The 22,139-nt window shown below is 42.1% G+C and overlaps 1 protein-coding gene across 1 annotated transcript in view; it reads left to right on the top strand.

The window, feature by feature from the left end:
- LSR (lipolysis stimulated lipoprotein receptor) overlaps nucleotides 1-17,214 on the top strand; it is a 28,380-nt gene extending 11,166 nt beyond the window's left edge. Inside the window, exons 3-10 of the mRNA XM_070949636.1 lie at nucleotides 4,627-4,746; nucleotides 8,624-8,680; nucleotides 10,569-10,715; nucleotides 12,368-12,538; nucleotides 13,561-13,620; nucleotides 14,608-14,739; nucleotides 14,871-15,496; nucleotides 16,733-17,214. Coding sequence (XP_070805737.1) covers nucleotides 4,627-4,746; nucleotides 8,624-8,680; nucleotides 10,569-10,715; nucleotides 12,368-12,538; nucleotides 13,561-13,620; nucleotides 14,608-14,739; nucleotides 14,871-15,496; nucleotides 16,733-16,768 — 1,349 coding nt within the window. The 3' untranslated portion in view covers nucleotides 16,769-17,214. The remainder of the gene's footprint in view (nucleotides 1-4,626; nucleotides 4,747-8,623; nucleotides 8,681-10,568; nucleotides 10,716-12,367; nucleotides 12,539-13,560; nucleotides 13,621-14,607; nucleotides 14,740-14,870; nucleotides 15,497-16,732) is intronic.
- Nucleotides 17,215-22,139: the final 4,925 nt, after the last annotated feature.

The raw sequence follows: 22,139 nt of genomic DNA, 5'->3' as shown, positions 1-22,139 counted from the left end.
TTAAACTTAATCAATATGTTGGTCAGGAACCTGTTTGAGAATGGCCTGCTATAAAAATCGAATAAATAAATGAATAAACTTGCAACATGTCAGCTAAACTGGGAGTTTTATTTATTTATTTATTACATTCCTATGCTACCATCTTGCTGAAGGCAATTAGGCAGTTTACAGACATAACAATTAAAACATACCATAAAACATTAAAACGATAAATAGGAATCTTAAACTTGGAAAATTCCTGGAAGAAGGCAAACTACTGTTCGGTGGCCAAGGGGATTAAATATTTATTATTATATATAATATTTATAATATTAGATTTATAAAGGCCACCAAACTTGAATGATATGACTCCGGATGGTGTAAATCTATTCATGAAGTCAGTACAAAATGAGATTCACTTGAAGGCAGGGTGGATTTGATTTAAATCGAGTTGATTTAAATCACAATTTAAATCATGATTTAAATCACTAGTAAAAAGGCTTGATTTAAATCAACTCGATTTAAATCATAATTTTTAAAGAGCAACTGTCATCTCTGCTACTCCTTTGACCCACTGTTGACTCACTGATAGTCCCAGTGTTGCAGAATATACAGCCTCATGCTACATAACTAAGCTCCATTTCATGCTGAATAAACTAAATTATTTATGTATCTTAAATAGAAAACTATCTTACGATAGATTTTTACCCCAAAAGTTTTTTATTAAAATAAATTTGATAAAAATAAAAAAAAATCCGATTTAAATAAAAAAAATCCGATTTAAATTTTAAAAATCTGATTTTTTTTTATTTTTTTTAAAAAATCATTGATTTTTATCCACCCTGCTTGAAGGACAACTTACTTTCATATAGCCTTTTGAGGAAAGGACTAGCAGCTCCAATGAGGAGAACACTGTAATTCCTCTCAGCCAAGGCTTCTGGTGACCAATTGTTTATGATGTTGTTTTTCCCATGTTCTTTTGTAATTATATTTGTATTTTGGTCTGTGACCGCAAATAAAAGTTAATTAAAGAGGTGCCTTTTATAAGACGTTAGTAGCACCACACCAGTGGTAAACATGGAATTTGGAGCCTGGAGAAAACTTTTGGTCAGTTTCATGCTTTATCTCCTGGATGGAGGTTGCTTTCATTGGAATTTGATTTTTTTTTTCTCGTCTTCTCAAACAATTATTCTTCTGCCAGTTGAGAACCTTCCAGAAGTTCTCTCCAATTAATTTCCCATTGTAGCTGAAACCTACAGTAAATTTTGAACAAGAATTTGGGCAAAAGTAAGAGGGCAGCTCCATCCTTTGAGTTTATGCTGTTAGACAAGAGAGTCCAGATTTTCAGTGTTAATCTAATAACTCTCTTCAGCCAATAGCCAGGGCTTCTAAAACCGACACATTAAAAACCAAAAGACCATAACAATAATTTGTTTGTTTGTTTATTTGGACTGCTTCCTTGATATTGTAATTTGATACATATTTTGAGTTTTCCTCTAGTAGCAAATTGGTAAGATCCCTTTTTTTTTAAAAAAAAATGGCATTCATGTGATTAACAAAAGTCTCAAAATCCTGGTGACTTTGCAAATATGTCCATGTTGTTTTCATGGAAACAATAAAGAAGATTTTTGCCTCTGTCCGCTTCTGAACCTGGTACAATAATTGCTAAAAAGATGGACTTTATGAGATGCTGCAGTGTGAGAGATACAGGAGATAGATAAGGGTGTATGAGTTGGAAACCATCATAGAACAATTATGACTTTAGATCCCCTTAGTGGTTACTTCTTTAAGCACAATTATTTATACATGTTAAAGTGGTTTTTATATTCATAGGGGCTTGAAACATTAGGCGAAATGAAAACAGATTCTGGAAGCTGCATTGAATAGGTAATCTTATTTGAGAGTCAGATTCTGATTTTTTTGTGTTGCAGTACAGTATTATATCCTCCGTAATTTTAATCCTTTTGGCTGAAGTTGTTAAGTCCTTCCAGAATGCAAGTCACAACATTCTTGTTCTAATACTCATTAAAGAAGACACTGATCTATAAATTCAATCTACCCATGTAATAGCTAAGAGATGACTCTTACTTTATGGCATGTAAGCATCATTTATAAGTTCAAAACCAGATCAGAAATGTGGAAGACAGAGCTACCATTCTTCACTTTTCTTTGTGTAAACTGGCTTATTCCTACGCAGGAGAAGACAGAGTTCATGATTTCCAAACATTTTAGGTGTAATCTTTCATACAGACTGTATATTAAGGGAGAGAAACAACTTCGGTTGGGCTGAAACCAGAGAAAAATGAAACTCGCAAGCCTTTTCTTTTACATCTTTGGGCATAGTTATCTAACGTTCCCAATATTTTGTCCTCCTGTCATTAAAATACACAGCTTTCAGGTTGGAGTGGAATACTTTTCTGCCTTGTTAAGCCTGTTGCGGTTGGCTGTGTATATAGATTTAAGCAATGTAGGGATCTCGTGGATCAAGCTCAAATCTATATCTCACTTTGGGCACAAAGCCAGCTGTGTGACTTTGGGCTAGTCACTTTCTCTCAGCCCTAGGAAGGAGGCAATGGCCAGCCATTTCTGAAAAACCTTGCCAAGAAAACTGCAGGGATTTGTCCACTTCCCATTAAGTGTTCATAATATTGTTTTAGCCCATTGCTTATCTCAGTTCTATAAGGTTTGGGGGGGGGGATTTGTAGATTTGGTTCTGGTGTACCCCTGTATTACAGAATGAGAAAAAATTTCTAATATAGACCTTTCTATAGAATAGAATTTCAGGGACGTGGTGGCTCAGTGGCTAAGACACTGAGCTTGTCGATCGAAAGGTCGGCAGTTCAGCGGTTCAAATCCCTAGTGCTGCGTAATGGTGTGAGCTCCCGTTACTTGTCCCAGCTTCTGCCAACCTAGCAGTTCGAAAGCATGTAAAAAATGCAAGTAGAAAAATAGGGACCACCTTTGGTGGGAAGGTAGCAGCGTTCCGTGCGCCTTTGGTGTTTAGTCATGCCGGCCACATGACCACGGGGACGTCTTCGGACAGCGCTGGCTCTTCGGCTTCGAAATGGAGATGAGCACCGCCCCCTAGAGTCAGGAACGACTAGCACGTATGTGCGAGGGGAACCTTTACCTTTACTATATAATAGAAGGGTATTTTTGTGAAATAGCACATTACTCATACTTTTTTGAAGTTACTCATACTTTTTGAAGTTACTCATGCGCCACAAGATAATTATACATAGATACAGTGATGTAGTAATGGGATGGAATGAACTAATAGCTAAAAAAAATTCCAAAGAGAGGAAATTGCTAATTCTCCCCCTCCCCAAAGCCTTGCCAATATTTTGTAATAGCAAGGATACAATTAAGTTATAGCACATTTTAGCTGTTGGTTTATGATGCTACTGATTGAGTAACCAGGTCAGCTGAATCTGTTCTTACGTTATGCTGAGAATAGAACCAGAATTGATGCAGTGATTCAGATGTTGGGTTTGAATGAGAGACCCAAGTTTTGTTCCTCCTTCAGAAGTTCGCTGAATGGCTTTGGGCAATTCACTTTCTCACAGTCTGCCTACTTCACATAGTTTTGATTGAGGGCAAAAAAAAAAAAAAAAGAAAAAGAAAGAAAGAGGAAGCACCGAGGATGCTATCTTGAACTTCTGAAGGAAAGTAGAATACAACTATAAGCAATACACAAGCATTTCATCAGCCAGCTCTGTTCATTCCTTTATTCCAACGAAAAATGGATTTGGATAATAGGAAAATAGGTAAATAATAACGGATTGGCCTTCCTCATCGTTTCTCTACTCTTTATCATGGGCACATTCAGCTGATGATTGTGAAGTTCATAAATAATTTCTTCCTTTTAACCATCCTCAGGTTTCTGTATTGCGGTGCTGCAATCTTGAGCAAAGACAGTACAGCAGAAGCTCTGGTTACGACCATAATGTCAGCTTTGGAATCCATATTAGGCCGGAAGCTTCCACGCTGCCACCTTCTTGTGTGTGGGAAAGTAGGAGGGGGGATTTAGTAGAAGGGAATGTATTTAGACAAAATAGCATTCTTCCTTTTGGTCGAGGTCAGGACGATCCTGCATCTGGAGGAGGAGTGGTCGGAGTGCTGTCTCGAGATGGGACGGATGGTGATTGGAACATGTGATCGACTGAGGAGTGAGGGGATTGTTTTGGGGGGTTTGATTTACTGAGGGAAAACCCGGACTTCTCAGATTTGGGTTTTCCCAGATGTGCCAGTTATTACCTACTCTAATAAATGGAGCTTTGAGAAAATGCTTGCTTCGGAGTTTTTAATTGGAGTTGGGGTTTTCTGGAACGCTGACACATAATTCGTTTCATAATTTTGGTCGCAACCTGATTTGGTCGTGACCCGAACCTACTTTTGGAAATTCAGCGCTTACCCCCCCCCCCCCCAAAAAAAAAAAGGTGTGGAAGGGGAAATAGCCGTGAAAAAAAAAATGTGAATTTTTTGGTCGGAACCCGATTTGGTCGTGGCCAGAAGTGTTCGTGACCAGAGGTTCTGCTGTATAGGGAATGAATATGAAGAATATTCTTTATTTGAGCATCTGTTTGAGGAATTGATTTGGGGGTCCATTTTGACAGTTCCTTTTTTTCCCCTTCATTCTTCCTGTAGATGCTGACCTCAGCATAGAGCAAACCGCTTGGGGGGACAGTGGTGTTTATTATTGCACCGTGACATCTTCCCAAGACTTGCAAGGCAACAACGAAGCCTACGCTGAACTCATCGTATTGGGTAAGTGAGGACACTCTTATTGAATGCAAATAATAGGAAGGACAACAGGACACCTTAATTACATTAGCTCCCCCAAAGGTAGGAAGCCAACTTGGGTGGCAAACAAGATCTCACTCACAAAACTGGCCACATCACCTCCCATCTATTAAAAGGGTAAAATTTGGTTTTGATTTGCCCGTAGAAAGAATGAGTTCACGGCATGCAGCTCCTATTACTGAAAAAGTGTCCTTATTGCTCACACAGAAATGCACACGGCCTTGGTTCACACCTACACCAAAGCATAGCGTGGTTGGCTTGGGTTTGGTTTTACAAAGCATATTGGACAAATCTAGCCATTGTGGTTCGTAAACCATGGTTTAAGGCTTTGCATGTTGTAGGGACCAATATTTGGCTCAGCAAAGCATGACCGATGAACATTGTAGTGTGAAACACATCTATAACCACGGCAACCACAATTTTTCTCCCACCTGGCCCATTTTTTTTATTTACAGATGGGCTTTTCTTGTTTTTAAGTAGGAGGGAAATTTCACAATTACCATCTTCCCACCCCCAATCATTTGTGTTCTAAACTGAAGCACCCCAATCTACTCTACTCTTGTTTCCCCTCCCCCCCCATATCTGTATAGGTCCAGCCTGAGAGTTAGAGTGTATGTGTTTCATCAGCACTGTTCTGCTTCCTTTACTGTGTCCTGGCCTTGCACTGTCTGCTTAATTTCCAGCTGGGTCAGTCCCAGTGCCTTGCCTGCCCAAGGTGCTACTTCTCTCTCTGTCGCCATCTTTTTCATTGCGAATGACAGAATTTGTATCATTTCTGGGTTGATAGAGATATCTGGACATCATTTGGTTCGTCCTGGACACTTACAAGCTTTTCCCAACCTGGCACCTTCCAAAATATCTGCAATTACAGCGCAGTTACCTCTGAAGGATACCAGATGTGAGAAAACTGCTGTAGATTCAATTACTTATATGACAACCAAAGTTAGATGCTGGGCTTATTGGTATGACAAGGTTGGATTTGATTTAAATCAACTCGATTTAAATCATAACTTTTAAAGTGAACGTTTCCTATTTAGCTTGCAGAGCTTGGATTCATTGAATGAGTTTACCAAAAATGTAAATATTGCAGAATATACAGCCTCATGCTGCATAACTAAGCTCCATTTCACACTGCTGAATAAACTAAATTATGAATGTATCTTAAATATGCAAACTATCTTTAGATAGACGGTTACTCCAAAAGGATTTTATTAAAATAAATAGAATAGTAGAATAGAATTCTTTATTGGTCAAGTGTGATTGGACACACAAGGAATTTGTCTTAGGTGTATATGCTCTCAGTGTACATAAGGAGAATAAAATACATTCATTCATCAAGAATAAAAAGATACAACACTTAGTGATAGTCAAGGTTACTAATAAACTATCAAATCGTACTAGGAAACAAAAACAATATAGTTGAAACATACAAGCCACATGATTATAGTCATAAGTGGGAAGAGATAGATAATTAGGAAGGAAGAGAAGATTGATAATAAAGACTTAGTGAATAGTTTGACAGTGTTGAGGGAATTATTGTTTAACAGAGTGATGGCATTCTGGAAAAACCTGTCCTTGTGTTTAGTTGTTTTGGTGTGCAGTGCCCTGTAGCATCTTTTTGAGGGTAGAAGTTGAAACAATTTATGTCCAGGATGCGAAAAAACTAAAAAAAAACTAAAAATAAAAAGATAGAAAACTATCTTTAGATAGATTTTTTACCCCAAAAGCATTTTATTAAAATAAATTTGATAAAAATAATAATAAAAAAATCTGATCACACCCTGGGTGTGGCTTCTAAAGTAGCTTCTAAAGTACCGGCTGGTGCTTGTGTCCTGATTTTCTTCCCACACATTGGTAATGTTGTCATCAACATGCTCCCTGCAGAATTGTATGTGTGAGTTCCTCCCGCTAGAGGGAGCAGACCAAGCAGAAGCTCGTGTGTCCCCGGGTAGCGTTGATGCACAACATTATTATCTTGAGGGGGGGGGGGCTGTTTCCTTTCAGATACCAGAGTCTCTGGAGATCGACTGTCATTTCCTGTTTCTGCCAAACTCCTTGCTGAGAGCTGCGATGGATGGTGTACCTGGTAGTGCCAGGATAAATTGTTCAAACAAACAAAAATATATATGTAGGGCCTTATCTGGGAAGGGAAATCTTTCAAACATACTGCTCAGTAAGGGTGTGTTAGGTGTGTGTACGCACCTTCCTTTTCCTGACTTAGAGGCCCTTGGCAATGCTCTACATAAGCAGTTGGTACCTTCTAAGCCAGGGGTCCCCAAACTTGCAGCTTTAAGACTTGTGGACTTCAGCTGGCTGGAGAATTCTGGGAATTGAAGTCCACAAGTCTTAAAGCTGCCAAGTTTGAAGACCTCTGTTCTAAGCTTTCCTCATATCTCGAAGATGAAAGCCGTAAACTTAAACACTCATCACTTCTCTGCTGAAAGAATTATGCCTTGCTTGTCTGGAGATAACCCATTGCGGCAGGAAGAGTACGTTTTTTCCATGTTCTTCCCTGGGGCCAGTTTGTTTGAAAGGTTTGAAACCGATATTTAAAAAAAAAAAAAGAACAGAAAACTTGTCTTGGGTATAATCGTTATGGACCAGCCAAATTGACTAGCTAAATAATTGAGAAGGCTTGCATTGTGTGCAGCAGAGATGGCCAGAAGGTCGATAGATTTACTGAGAATATTCCAAATGTTTTGTATTAGCTTGGCGTGAACTCTTAACTCTTGGTGTGGAACAGCAGTGACACAGTTTTTCTTATCGTCTAAGGAAACTTGTGGGGAGATAGAGGAGAAGAGAACCCTTGCAGGAAAGGATGTGGGTGCAAATTGTAGATCGCTGATTAATTCATGGACTGACCATGTGTCAGATATGCAGGTTCAGCAGTTTGGCCTTGGCTTTTTCAGCCTCTCTTTTACCACTAATTTCCACGCAGGATTCCAGTGAAGCATCGGAGTGGTGCGGCGGCCTAGAGGTGGAGCTCTCGCTTCACCATCGGGAGGCTGTGAGTTCGATCCTAGGTAGAGGCAGATATTTCTCTCTCTGGGCACACTGAGAATATATCTGATGAAAAAAACCTCTGCATTGGCGACAGGAAGGGTATCCAGCCAGTAAACACTCAGCTCCATTCAGTTGCCCAGACTCCACCTCGCTAGGGATTATGGGGTCATTAAAAGAGGATGATGATGATGATGATGATTCCAGTGAAGCATCAAGTCAATCTACTAAGCTCAGTGTTAATGGTATCCGTGCTGTTTGAGAGTAGTTGCTTGTAAAGGATATGGGGGGGGGGGTCCTCGGTTAACAATGGTAATTGGGACTGAGGACTCCAGTGCTATGCAACAGTGTCATGAAGTGTGATGTCACACGACATACGATGGCAGTTCCAGTCGCCCTCCTTAGGTGACTCCCAATGAGATTGCAGCATCCGATGGTCATGTGAGCAAACTTCTGCAAACTTCCCCATTGACTTTGCTTGTCAGAAGCCAGCAGTGAAAGTTGCAAGTTGGGGACCATGTGGCTGCAGGGTGCTGCGATGTCACAATGGCAAGCTGGCCGCTAAGCACCTGAATCGCGATCACGTAACGACAGGGACGTGCGGTCCATCAATGTGCCAAGCGTCCTTGCTGGGCTGCTCCTACTGTAAATGGCCTTACTAACTAGTCGTGTCCAACTCTTTATAAAAATCTCCTGGCAGCTTTTCCTGCATGGGATGGAATTTAGTTGATGTCTTCCATGAAGCCCGTCCCGCCAGTCCCTTTCTCTGGCTCAGAAAGCCTTACTTCTGTGTCAGCCAGATATCTTCGTAACTTTTTTCCTGTTTTGTTTTGTTCTGTAGGCAAGGCCTCCGGTGTCTCAGAGCTTTTGCCAGGCTTTCAGATAGGGCATATGGAAGGTACTGCCTTTTTTCTTCCATGCTTACTTTCTAAAAGTGGTTGGGAAAGGGTTGACTTCACTCCCTCCCTATTATTTTTATTTTTTCTACCACCTTGAATTTTCTCAAAGTTAGAAGTAGAAGCGCTTGGAATGCAAAGGATTTTGAAATGCTTGCCTGTCTGTCTGTCTGTCTGTCTTCCTTTCTCATTTACTGTCATCATTTTGCAACATTTCCGTTCTCCTCGTACATTGTAAAAATGTGCCCCTTGGCACCATTGCAAAAATGCGGGCTTTAGAGCGAAGGGATATTGTATTGTGGAGCTTTGGGCCGAGTTACAAATGCAATCCATAGTCTGCTTCATACCTCTCACTTTATGTCATGTTGGGCCTGGAAGCTTGGATGTGCTCTTCCCTTCCTGTACTGACTGTTCATGGCAAGCTGGGATATGGTGGGGGGCCTCGTTTGGAAAAGACACTTCTGAGCCTGAAGTGTTCATCAGTCCTCTGTCCTTGTTCTATGCCCCCCCCTTTGAAATACCTTTCTGCTTAGTGTAAGTTGAGGTCAAGAGCAGGGGTGGGATTCAAAAATTTTAGCAACCGGTTCTCTGCCCGGTTGCTGGGTGAGTGTGGCCATAGTGGGCGTGGCCTACTCAGCCTCCTGTATCATGCTGGGGCGGGGGAGGGCTTTTCGCCCTCCCCAAGTTCCGGAGGTTTTCTTTGAGCCTCCGGGAGGGTGAAAACAGCCTCCCCTGGGTTCCGGAGTCCCTCTGGTGTCCGGAAACGGGCCCGTTTCTGGAACTTCCGGGAGGCCTGTTTTTCGCCCTCCCCAGGCTCTGGAGGTTGGAAATTAGCATCCGGTTCGCCTGAACCAGTACAAACCGGCTGAATCCCACCCCTGATCAGTAGTATTTGGTAGGTGGGATTTTCCACGTTGTCATGAAGTATAAATTGTCACTATAATAAAGTCCAATACTTTACAAATAATATTGGAGGGGGAGGAAAATGTTCAGAATCAGTGTTATCCATCACAGAGGATATGTATGTCCAAGTGAAACAAAATCAGCATGGGTAGTCCTCAACTTGCAACAGTTCGCTTAGGGACCGTTGGAAGTTACAACGGCACTGAAAAAAAATGACTTATGACCATTTTTCACACTTAACGACCTTTCCAACAGCCCCATGATCATGTGATCAAAATTCAGATGCTTGGCAACCGGTTCATATTTATGACCGTTGCTGTGTTCCGAGATCATGTGAGACTCCCCCCGCCCCATTCTGCGACCTTCTGATAAGCAAAATCAATGGGGAAGCCAGATTCACTTAACGACCGCAGGTTACTGACTTATCCACGGCAGTGATTCACTTAACAACTGAGACCAGAAAGGTCGTAAAATGGGGAAAAATTGACTTAACAAATGTCTCACTTAACAACAGAAATTTGGAGCTCAATTGTGGTCGTAAGTCGAGGACTACCCACATAAAGAGGAACGGAGGAATTGCACCTGAAATGGCCAACTGAACAGATCAGTTTATTCCAGAATAAACCCTTCCTTTGCTAAGCCCATCCTTTGCTAAGGACTGCTACCTTAAAAGTCTATGGGGACTCCGTTATTTGGGGTTTTGCTCCACTGGCCAGACTCAAATGAAGAGACTTTTTTGAAACTTTACCTATGTTCTTGGGAATCCTCCACTGCAGCTCTCCAGAGGGGGGCACCCAGTGCATAGAATCAAAACTAAATCTCCTATAGATACCAAAAGGAGGGCAGTTAGTGAGATGCTGGGAATTGTTTCCCCCATCTTTATGGACTCTTGGTAGAAGTTAACAAACAGACAACAGCTGACTCTCTCGATACAATGGGATTCGTTGGTTGTATCTCTGAGGGCTGCTTCCATTGGTTTCTTCCTAGATTGGGTCTTTGTGGTCTTGGTTGTGTTGGCCTTCTTTCTGGTCTTCCTGCTCCTTGGAATCTGCTGGTGCCAGTGCTGCCCCCATACCTGCTGCTGCTATCTTCGATGTCCTTGTTGTCCAGAGAAGTGTTGCTGCCCCGAAGCACGTAAGTTCCCTTTTACGGATCCGGTTTCAGCTTTCCCTGGAAGTGGTTCCACAGATCTTCTCGAAACGTCTGTAGTTGTTCGTCTCTCAAGGAACAGGTTCTTCTTCTTTTTCTTGTCAGTAGAAGAAATGTGAAGAAATAAATACGTTATGTGTATTTATTCAAGCAAAACGTTCCGGTCTCAAAGAACAGGTTTTTTTTTTCTTCTTCTTCTTGTAAGTAGAAGAAACGTGAAGAAATAAATATGCTGTTTGTATTAGTTCAAGCAAAATGTTCACCATGTTCCACAGTCTGAGGACTTCCAGCTGTGTTGGGTTGGGAGTGCTGTAATCCAGGAGTGGGATTTATCCGTTCGGACCGGTTCGGGAGAACCGGATGCTAATTTTACATCTGGTTCGCCGAACTGGTAGTTGCAAAGACTGGCTGGCCCCTCCCCGCCCCTCCCAGGAGTCTCCATGCGGCCCGTTTTGGATGCCAGGTAAGTGCAGCACTCTCATGGATGCTTTGGGAGGGTGAAAAACAGGCCTCCTGGAAGTCTGGAAACCAGCTCAAGGAAACGCTCGGGAGCCTGGGTGGGGAAGGCGAAAACACTCCCCCCCCCCATGGTGCAGGAGGCCAAGGAGGCCACGCCACCATGGCCACGGCCACCCAGCAACTGGGCAGAGAACCGGTTGCTAAAATTTTTGAATTCCCCCCCCCCCCCGCCTGCGTTGTTATCCCTTGCTGGCTGCTGGAGATTTGGAAGTTAGTCCAGCACATTGAGAGGGCCACAGATAAGGAGGAAATGCTTAGCAAGGCATGGCTGGAGAGGGGTGGGTATACTGAGGCCATCCCGCTCAGAACTACAGCAATAAACAGAGTTCAGACTGGCTATCCGGATTCCTAAACTGGGTGTATTCAGGGTGTGTCTAAAGTTAACACTATTTTATTTCAGAAGCTTTAATTTACAGTCAAACTTAAAAGGGCTCCCTAAGAACATTTAAGCAAAGGGAGTCCTTGTTTTATGACCGCAATTAGGACTCTGGAATTCTGGTCGCTAAGTGATGTGGTGGTTAAGCAAGTCATCATATGACCAGACTCGATTTTAGGGCCATTTTTTTTTAACCAGGGTTGTTAAACAAATCTAGCTTCCCCTATTGATTTTGCTTGTCGGAAGTCATAAATGATGATCATGTGACTACAGACTACAGCGATTATTATAAGTGTGTGCTGTTGCCGAGTGCCCAAATCACAATTACGACCGTGAGGGTGATGCGATGGTTGTAACTTTGAGGTTGCAAGACACCATTTCTTTCAGCGTTGTCACAACTTCGAACCATTGTTGCACGAGTGGCCGTAAGTCGAGGCCTACCCGTACAGATGATCAGTATTCTGTGATTCTTTACTTGCATCCCTTACCACCATGCCCTCCTCCTTCCTCCCAACCCAAGATCATTAAATTGAAAAAGAAGCACTATTATTAATCCTAGAAGGCCGCAAAGAAATCGAATTTTATCTAGGGCATCACCTTCTCAAGGTTAATGGCTGTTACTGTGGGTTGTAATCCCTGCCAAGTGCTTTGCAGGGCAGTATCGCTTTGCCACATGCAACGTGTCTTAAAAAGCAAACACCAGCCCTTTATTTGGACCAACTTTATTTCTTTGCCTTTCCAGTGTATGTAGCCGGGAAAGCTGCAACATCTGGAGTCCCCAGTGTTTATGCACCCAGTATTTATGCCTCCAGCAATCCGTTGAAGTCAGCTCCCCCAGCCACCATGATCCCTATGGGCCCAATGTCTCCAATGTACAATGGTTATGGAGTGGATTATGATCGAGCCAGCTCAGGTAAGTGGCTTGTCTTGACTGAATTGTACTAGCCCCACAGCTAGTTCGCAGCTAGTGGAATTAACAGTCAAAAACAGGGGTGTCAAACTCAAATTTCATTGAGGGCCGCGTCAGGGCTGTGGTTGACTGCGGAGGGGCGTGGCCAACTGGGTGGGCGTGGCCAGCCTGATGCCACTCACTGGGCGTGGCTGAGTGGGTGGGTGTGGCCGAGTGGGTGGGCGTGGCCAGCTTGACGCCTCTCCCCAAACTGCTAGCATGTTTCCTCTTCACACTGGGTAGACTAGGCCGAAGCAGGGGTGAAATGCTACTGGTTCACTCCGGTTCAGCTGCTAAACCTAGCAAAGCTAGATGGTGCACACTGTGCATGCATGCTTTTGGCTCGCACTGCGCATGCACAGGCAGCGAACCAGTGGCAATCCGAAGAGGATTTCACCACTGGGCCGAAGTCACCCTGGCCCGATGTTTCCTTTCCCACTGGATAGACCAGGCCAAGGCGACGCGGGCTAGCTCCTTATATTTTCCTGGACAGTCCCGCGGGCCGGATCTGACCACATTGCGGGCCTTGTGTTTGACACCCCTGGTCTAAAAGATCTTGTGCTACTCTGAGGTTTACCCTTTTGAGTTGTCTCCTTGCATTTTGGATTGTCCTCAAATCTAATTGGATGTCCTTTCTGGATGTCCCTAATGCTAGATCTCTGACCATTGGAATCAGTTGATCAAAATTGGGGGGAAGGGAAGAATTCTCTCTCTCTCTCTCTGGAAAGCTTCAATCAGCAGATTTTTGTTATGTTCTGGTTCTCTGGTATTAAGCAGAAAGTTAGACCAACTAGCCACTTATTTTATGGCTTGTCAGGGCTTGTATTGTAATGTGCTTAGTGAAAGCATAGCTTACAATGTTGTATTGCAGGCCGCTGCTAGGATTCAGAAGTACAGCCACGGGGCAGTTTGTCCTGCCTACTACTGGTTGCATGTGTCACATCCCTTTTATGGAAACCTTTTTCTGTCTTATGATTGCATTACAGTTGGTGGAAACAGCTCCCAAGTGCCTCTCCTGAGGGATACAGAAAGTGTGGCAAATGCTGGTAAGAAGCATGGAATGGAGTACCGAGTTTGCTTAGATAGTGTGCTTCTGTCTGATCAGGCTTGGTTGTGGGGAAACCGCTCACGCTGATGATTCAACATTTTGTTCATCAGAGGAATTATAATGATCACATTGCTTCACTTGGCTGATCCAGCTGTTTGCAGCTGAGGGTGATGCTAATTCTTCTTCCTACCACATAGAATAGGAAACACTGTTGTAGTGCTTGGCTTCTGGAGTGCCACTATCTTTGCTGCTGAATTTTTAGATCTACCCTTCCTACATAGAAAAAAAAAAAATCCTCCACTTTTCTCTAATTGGTGCCGTGCAGCTATGTTAGGATTTCTGCTTGCCGAATTGCTACCTAGTATGACCAAGGTGGAAGTCCAATACATCTAAGCTTCGTAAAATTAAACCATACTCATTTTAAACAAAAACCCTCCCAAACACCTGTCAGAAGAGCTACCTTTTGAAGAGACGCAACCTGAGACATTTTTTTGAGATTCGTGCAATCTTTGTGCCTAGCAAGATTTTGCTAGACATCAGCGGGCTGAAAATATGAACTTTTCAGATGTTGGCTCTTCGAGATAAATTCTCAGTCCAGCAGGAAGGTCTTCCCTCCCTCCCTTAGAAGGGAAAACATGAACCCACTCTTCTTCTATAGTATTACAACCTTGAGCTTTAACTCTAAATTTGTTAATGAAGCAAGAGGTAACTAAATCTCCCAACACCCCCCATCCCATGTGTGCTTCATGCCACCAGTTACATCTGCTGCAATCAGCAGCACTTGGTGCAAAGCACAAAAGGGGGATTACAATTGGCAGAGAAGGTCCTGCCTCCTATTTCAATTTCAAAGGCGACAGTGGTGGGTGAATCACACGATTGCCAACTTACTTGGCAATCTCCCCAAGGCATACGGCTCTGTAAAAATAAAAAATTAAAAAATAACCGCCCTATGTCCTAAAGCCTGCTCCTGATCTCTCTTCCCCAGCTGTACGCAGTGGTTATCGCATCCAAGCCAACCAGCAGGATGACTCCATGCGGGTGCTCTACTACATGGAGAAGGAGCTGGCCAACTTTGACCCTACTCGGCCAGGGCAGCCCAATGGGAGGCTTGAGAAAGGTACTTGCTGGGGTCCTTCTGTGTAGGAACAAGAGTGTGCCCAGTTGATCCTTCACTGAGTTGTCAGAGCAGTTTGCCCTTTAGTGTTAGGAGGAGAACGGATAATTAATTCTCTCTGTCTTGTCTTCCAGCCTCTGTGTTGAGTGAACTAAGCTCTCTTCATGAAGATGATCGGCGTTACGAGCTGCGGCAGGGCATGGGGAGGCTGCGTGGCCAGGCCATGTCTCCCATCAGTGATCTGGAGGAGGAAAGTGTACGGAGCAGCGAGAACCGGCGCTTGCTTCCCCCCGTCCCTTGGCGTGACCGTTATGAGGACTCCCCACCACGAAGCTATGGCCGACGCCCGCGTTCCCGCTCGGTAGATGCTCTAGATGACTATGAACGGGATTCCTACCCTTCCCAGCACAGAGGCCGGGGCCAGCACGGCTCAGACAATGAATGCCATCACCGCGATTATTCCCCTGACTCCCGTTACGACTCTGAGCGCTACTGTAGACGCCGAAGTCGAAGTCGGGATGACCTGCGGGATCTGGAGCGAACCCATTATGATGACCGGCTCTTGGAGGAAGCCCTACGGAAGAAGCAGCGGGCAGGTAGCCGTGAAGACCTGGATCATGGAAGCGCATCCAATGGGAGATCCGGCCACAGGAAAAAACGGGATGAAGATAGCAGTGGCTTTCCTCCGCCTCCTCCGCCTCCGTACACAGAGACCGAATCGGTGTCTTCCCGCAGCAAGGAGGACTGCAAGCTGCGAAGGGTGAGGTTAAAAAAATGGGGAGAGGACGCACAAGTGTAATGCTTTATAAATGGAGATGTCCTGGATAAGGTGAAGTTAGATACAGATTAACAGAGTTGGAAGGGACCTTGTAGGTCATCTAGTCCAACCCCCCACCCAAACAGACCCTACACCATTTCTGATAAGTGGCTGTCCAGTCTCTTCTTGAAAGCTTCCAGTGATGAAGCTCCCACAACTTCTGAAGGCAACTTCTGTTCCATTAGTTGATTGTCCTCACTGCCAGAAAATTCCTCCTTATTTCCAGGTTGAATCTCTCCTTGTTCAGTTTCCATCCATTATTCCTTGTCTGGGCTTCAGGTGCTTTGGAAAATAGCTTGACCCCTCCTCTCTGTGGCAGCCCCTCAAATATTGGAAGACTGCTATCATGACTCCCCTGGTCCTTCTCTTCACTAGACCAGCCATGCCCAGTTCCTGCAACCCTTCATCGTATATTTTAGCCTCCAGTCTCCTAATCATCTTGGTTGCTCTTCTCTGCACTTTTTTTTAGAGTCTCAACATCTTTTTTATAGTGTGGTGACCAAAATTGGATGCAGTACTCTAGATGTGGTTACTAAGGCTTTATAGTTATTAGGCTTATAATTGTCCCTTTGAGCAAAATATTCACATTATTGTTAAGTGTGTATGAATGGTTTGTGCATTATCTTTCATTATCATGTATTTGGTTGTATTTACACTACTTAATGCAGTGTAAACCCACCCAATCATGCCTTGTTGAATAAATCAGGACCAGACAAACCACAGACCAAATTGAAAGTATTTTCTGCATGGGGTAAATCAAGCAGATTTCCTAGGATTAGCCCTATTCTTTAAAATTGAATTAGCAATCACTGTTGTAGGAAAACCCCCTACATTTAGATATTTAGATATCTAAATATTTAGATATCTAAATAATTAGATATCTAAATATCTAAATATTTAGATATTTAGATTTAAATATCTAAATATAGATATTTACATCTCTAAAAAGATATAGATAAATATTGGATTTATCTATATCTTTTTTATGTCTCAGTGAAATCCTGATCCAAGAAGCCAATGTTTGCACCTTGGAGCCTGTCTGCAAAATGTGTGTTTGGGTGTGTGTAGCCAGTGTGATATTTACTTTTAATCTTGTGTTGTTAATCTTAAAACGATTCTGAATATACTGGAGGAGATTTTATGATATGATTAACCTTGATTTTTCTCTTTCCGCTACAGAATCATGCTGTCAGCAGAGAAAGCTTGGTGGTTTAATTCTTTCTGCTCTTTCTGGAATATGAGAGACCGTGAGTTGAATGGCTACAGGAACACTCTTCATGTGTCAGCATTTGTTTTATTCAGGAGAATAAAAGATGAAACAGGACAGCATTTATGTTGGATCTGAGCAGTCATCAAAAAAACAGGCTGACTGCACCCGGTCACCTCTCAATGTTTTAGCTCATCTTCATCAGAGGCAGGCTAGGATTCTTCAAGATTCTTTAAGATTCTTAGTATTATAGACATTGTAAAACACATTTTGGGTACCCCTTTTGAATTTCAGAGCGATCTATTTCTGAATGTGCTATTCTGGAAAGAGGATCATGTGATCGCTGGATACTGTTCAAACAGGAAGGAATTGTTTATTTCATTGAACACCACATGGACATCGAACTTGCCTTTTATTTCCCCCTCCCCTCCTGTAATTTTGAAGAGGATTCCAAAGAAGATACATTTATATATATTACCTTTTTCATTCTGATTTTAAAGGAGTTCTTTAAACACATTTGATACTTAAATAATGTGACTTTGTGTATAATTTTAGGGGTTTTTAGAATCCGAGTATGAAATTACTGATGCTGTAAATATTTAAGTGATAAGCGAGCAAGGTGTGTGTTCGTTTTTTTACTTTACAATTTCTGTATTTTTTTTTAAAATGAGATTACATTTTTTTTGTAATGAAAATAAAAATGAACAGCGCTCCTGTATCGGCTAGGTTCAGCATTTTCAGAGCAGACTGAAATTCCTCCTGTTACCAGTCTTAGTCCAGTCTTCCCAGCTCTTTTATCTTCCAGATGTATGAGATTGCATATTGAACATCTATAAACATACATTCTGAAAGTTACCCGCCATACTGGAGGACGTGAGAAAATGTGAATGATTCGTTCATTTTAATAAATAACAGATTCCTGCAGTTGCTGTTTATTTTGAAAACAGTCACCTGTGCATTGTTGGATGACTTACAATTCATCTTTTCCTGAAACTTGTCATCGTTGCAGTTTTACAGAGAAAAATAAATATAGATGGATGATACTTTAGAACTGTCCAGCAGGAGGCAAAAATTCTTGTGTAGAATTATAACATAATTCCAGGAGTTGCTAGCACAGAATGTGTTTGTATTCACCAATCAGGTCAGTTACCTTTACATATCTTGTTGAAATGGTCATAAAACAAGAAAGACTACCCTCGCTCTTCAATGCCTTCACAATGTAGGGATGTGTTTTCTGAATAAAAAGGCGAGATTTTTCAATGGTGCCTTGGGTATTATTCGTAGCATAAACAGATGTTCTCAAGGATATGTGTACAAAAAACACGCGTAGCATTTTATAGGTGTGAAACTGCATGCAACAAAGCTGCAGTGAGCAACAAAGCAACACAGAAAATGGTCGTCTGTGTTTAATTCTTGGCAAGCAATAATGTCTCATGGTACAAACTTCCAGCCGCCACTTTTAACTGCCTGATCAATTAGGTTGGGTCCTTCCTAAGATTTCTTGTCTCTCTTTCCCTCTTCTCCCAGGTCATCTTGATATTCCATTAAAACACGGGTATCAAACTCGTGGCGTCACATTGCCGTCATGTGACGTTTCATGACATTTTTTTCCCCTTCGCAGGGGTGGGCGTGGCCTGTGCATGACACACCTGGCCTGCGGGCCGCCAGTTTGACAGCCCTGTTAAATCATGTGTAAAGCTTGAATGAAGCAATCCTGGTGAACAGGAGCAAGATGCAGTTCTTTTATTTTTAAAAAAGTAGTTTTAGGTATGGAATCCATGGATCAGGAGTGTCAAACTCGTGGCCCATGGGCCAGATGTGTGTCATGCTCTGGCCATGCCCAAGCCCTGTTTAGCGAAGGGGAAGAAAGTCACGATACGTCACGTGATGACGCGAGTTTGACACGGCTGCCATAGATAGTGTAGTGATGTCGGATTTGGACTAGAAATGGGGAGCCTGTGAGTTCTGCTGCTCCCTCTGGGATGGAAACTGGTCATGTGTTTTTGGCTTATCCCTCTCCTCGGCCCAACCCATCTCACAGGGTGCTGTTTGTAGGAAAAATCAGCATCAAGGGACATTGCCTTGTACAAAAATGAGGATATAAATCTAACAACATAGCTTCCTCCTTTTATTTGTTGTACTTACAATTTAGAGCCCACTAACCAGTAACTTCAAATAAATGGATCAATAAATAATGTGTAGGGTTTGTTTGTTTTTTTTGAACTTTTTAAATGGATAGCTAGAACCTGCAACATCAGATTGGTATCAGATCTGATTCCTTTATCCATTCTGCTGTTTTCTAACTCTAAATAGTCACCCTTTTTTCGGTAGATAATTCTTGCAAATCGCTCCTTTAGCCTTGTACCTTCCATCCAGTTTTGCTTTATTTCTTGACCTACTTTCATCCTAGACTCCTTGAGCTTTCTATTTATTTTTATTTGCTCCAATTTATGCACTGCCATTCTGTTTTCTTTAATTGCCCTGGCCTCTGGCCTCAACTGCCTTTTCCCATATAAGATCTGTCCAATCTTTTCCAACACTGCCAAACAGGGGGAAAAACATCTCTTTGCCCTCCCAAGAAATACACGATGCTAATAATCACTGCTTCGTTCAGGAAGTCCTTTAGCACTTTGCAATACTCAAATCATTTTATTGGGCCTGAAAACAACGGTTTACAAAAGCCTGCCATACTGAATCAAATGACTCTGCAAAACTGCTTACTACTGTTTTGCCAAGATTTAAAATGGCAGTTTGCGGAATGAAATCTGTTGAGCTGAGTGCACAAATAAAATCGTTTCATATGTTTGTTTAATGATTTGCAAAAGGGTTTTTCAGTCACTAGATGTCAACTCACGAAATTATTATTTTTATTTTCGTCAAGCATGTATTTTATGACAGATACAAGTGTAAACATAATTATAAATACATGAAGAGGATATGAATAAAAGAAAACATTAGGACAGGGACAGTAGGCACGATGGTACACTTATGCACGCCCCTTACAGACCACTTAGGGTGAGGTCTACAGTAGACAGTCTTAAGGTTAAAGTTTTGGGGGTTTGGGGAAGAAACCACAGAGTCTGGTAGTGCATTCCTGGCGTTGACAACTCTTGTTACTGAAGTCGTATTTTCTGCTGTCTAGTTTGGATCGGTTTACTATGAGTTTGTATCTATTAACCTATTTTGGTAACTAGATCTAATTATAAATTGAATTACTGCTTTCATTAATTCCCATTGGCTCAGGTAACCTAGAGAATCTTATCTGAATCCCCACCACCTGACTGCTCTGTGCCTCCGTGTCCTTGGCGGAGCAATTCTTTCTTTGTTGCCATTGTTCCTCTTGCATGCTTCAATGGAGAGCATGAGTTATTTTTAGCTGCGTTTCATCATTGCCCTGGGCCTCCAAACCAATCATCTGTGCAATTCTGTAGAGTCAAAACCCGTCTTCAAACTCTTGTCCAGCTGATCCTTTCTTTGGCTTCACTAGGATGCTTGTGATGGTGAGAAACAGAAAGACAATACAGGATTCCAAAAAATGGACCTTGGGAAATAAAATGATTATGGCAGATTGAGATAGAATTGTTTTCTTGAGGGGAGATAGTGATGGATATGAAGGTCTGAAAGATGCTTCTATTGATGCTACTGCCATCTTCTTCATCTATTGAGTGATGGAAGTAATGTGAGTAAGACAAACACATTCTTCATTCCTAAACAGAAGATTGAAGTGGAAAATCTAGATCAGCTGTAAAGGATTTTTTTAAAGGCTTCTAATCACTGTTCTCCCCACAAAATCAGGCTTTATAATTTCAAATCAGTATCTTTAAATGAATCCAACCACAAAGCAATTTTAAAACAGGAACACTGAGTTCAGTAGGTTCAGCTGCTAAGATATGGTTTGTATGTATCTGGCTTAGCACAATGCGAAATCCCAGCTGTTGTTTACCAATTATGTTGAAGATAATTTGAATTTATTCAAGCAAAAAGCAGTGGCTTTGCATAATATTTGAACTCAGCCACTTTCTTAAGATATTTGATCCTCTTTTCAGGAACTGATGGCAAGAATGATGTAACCTGGATGCTTTTTGCTTTTGTCCTAGTCATGGAACATGAAATGGGATGGGAAGCTTGCTATAGATTGGGGACCCCAAACTCTTCAGCTCTCTTCATGAATTTTCAGATTGTTCACTGATTCCCTCAAACCAGGGGTGAAATTTAGCAGGTTCTGGAGAACCGATAGCGGAAATTTTGAGCAGTTTGGAGAACCGGCAAATACCATTTTTGGCTGGCCCCAGAGTGGGGAGGGAATGGGGATTTTGCAGTATTCTTCCCCTGCCACACCCACCAAGCCACACCATGCCCACCAAGCCACGCCCACAGAACCGGTAGTAAAAAAAAAATTAATTTCATCACTGCCCCAAACATTTATTATATGAAAATAAGTTAATAAATAAGTAATAGTACTAGTAAAGTAATAAATATTACTTTATTTATTATGACTAAATTAAATAAATTATAAATGAAGAGGCAGCTGTGATTTCACATTATATATACAGTATAATACCTTAGATTGTTAGATACTTGGTTAGGAATTTGAATTAAGTTTTTGTGAATCTTATTGTAGATTATTCATATAATAATAGTAACATGAACAACAAACCCTAGTTAATGCTGCCTCACCACAAGCTACCTCACCGTTAGTGCTGATTGGCATGGAACTCTATAGAGACCCAAAGAGATTGAGTCCAATTAACCTTCCATCATTTTTCAACCACCTATTGACTCCCAGCTATTTTTCAACCCCTTAGATCAGGGCTGTCAAACTCTTGGTCCACGGGCCAGATGCGTCATGTGCTGGCCACACCCGGTTTAGTGAAGGGGGAAAAAGTCCCGATACATCATGTGATGCTGCCATGACGCCGTGAGTTTGACATCCCTGTCCTAGATAGTCCCATGAATTCTTGAGAGTCCATATTGACCACTTCGATGAACTCTGGGCTAGATCTTCCGTGTTAGCTAGGTGTGCTCTAAGAATGATGTTTTTTCCCAAGGACATAGAGGAGAGCGACGGTTTCATCAGCATCCTTCTTCCCCCTTGTTGCTCCTGTTTCTTAAATTATTAATAGCTCAATTGTGCTGGCTCATCTCAACATCAGCACCGAAGCCGGCTTGTACCTGTGGTGCCCTAGCACCATGTGGCAGGGCTGAGATGCAGAAAACAAACTTTAATCAGAAGGCAAAACCAGTCTGGAAGAGTTCTTGCTAATGTTCATCTGCTGAAACATTTATTCTGTCTTTCACACTGAATCTGTTTTTTCCCCCCCTTCCAGCTTTTTCCTGTCTCTCTTCGAAATCAAACTTTATATTAGTTGTAATAAGAGT

The sequence above is a fragment of the Pituophis catenifer genome, unplaced genomic scaffold (assembly GCF_029215685.1).
Source record: "Pituophis catenifer annectens isolate HBS135680 unplaced genomic scaffold, rPitCat1.0.hap2 SCAF_9, whole genome shotgun sequence".
NCBI lineage: Eukaryota > Metazoa > Chordata > Lepidosauria > Squamata > Colubridae > Pituophis > Pituophis catenifer.
This window is presented reverse-complemented; position numbering and strand designations above follow the sequence as displayed.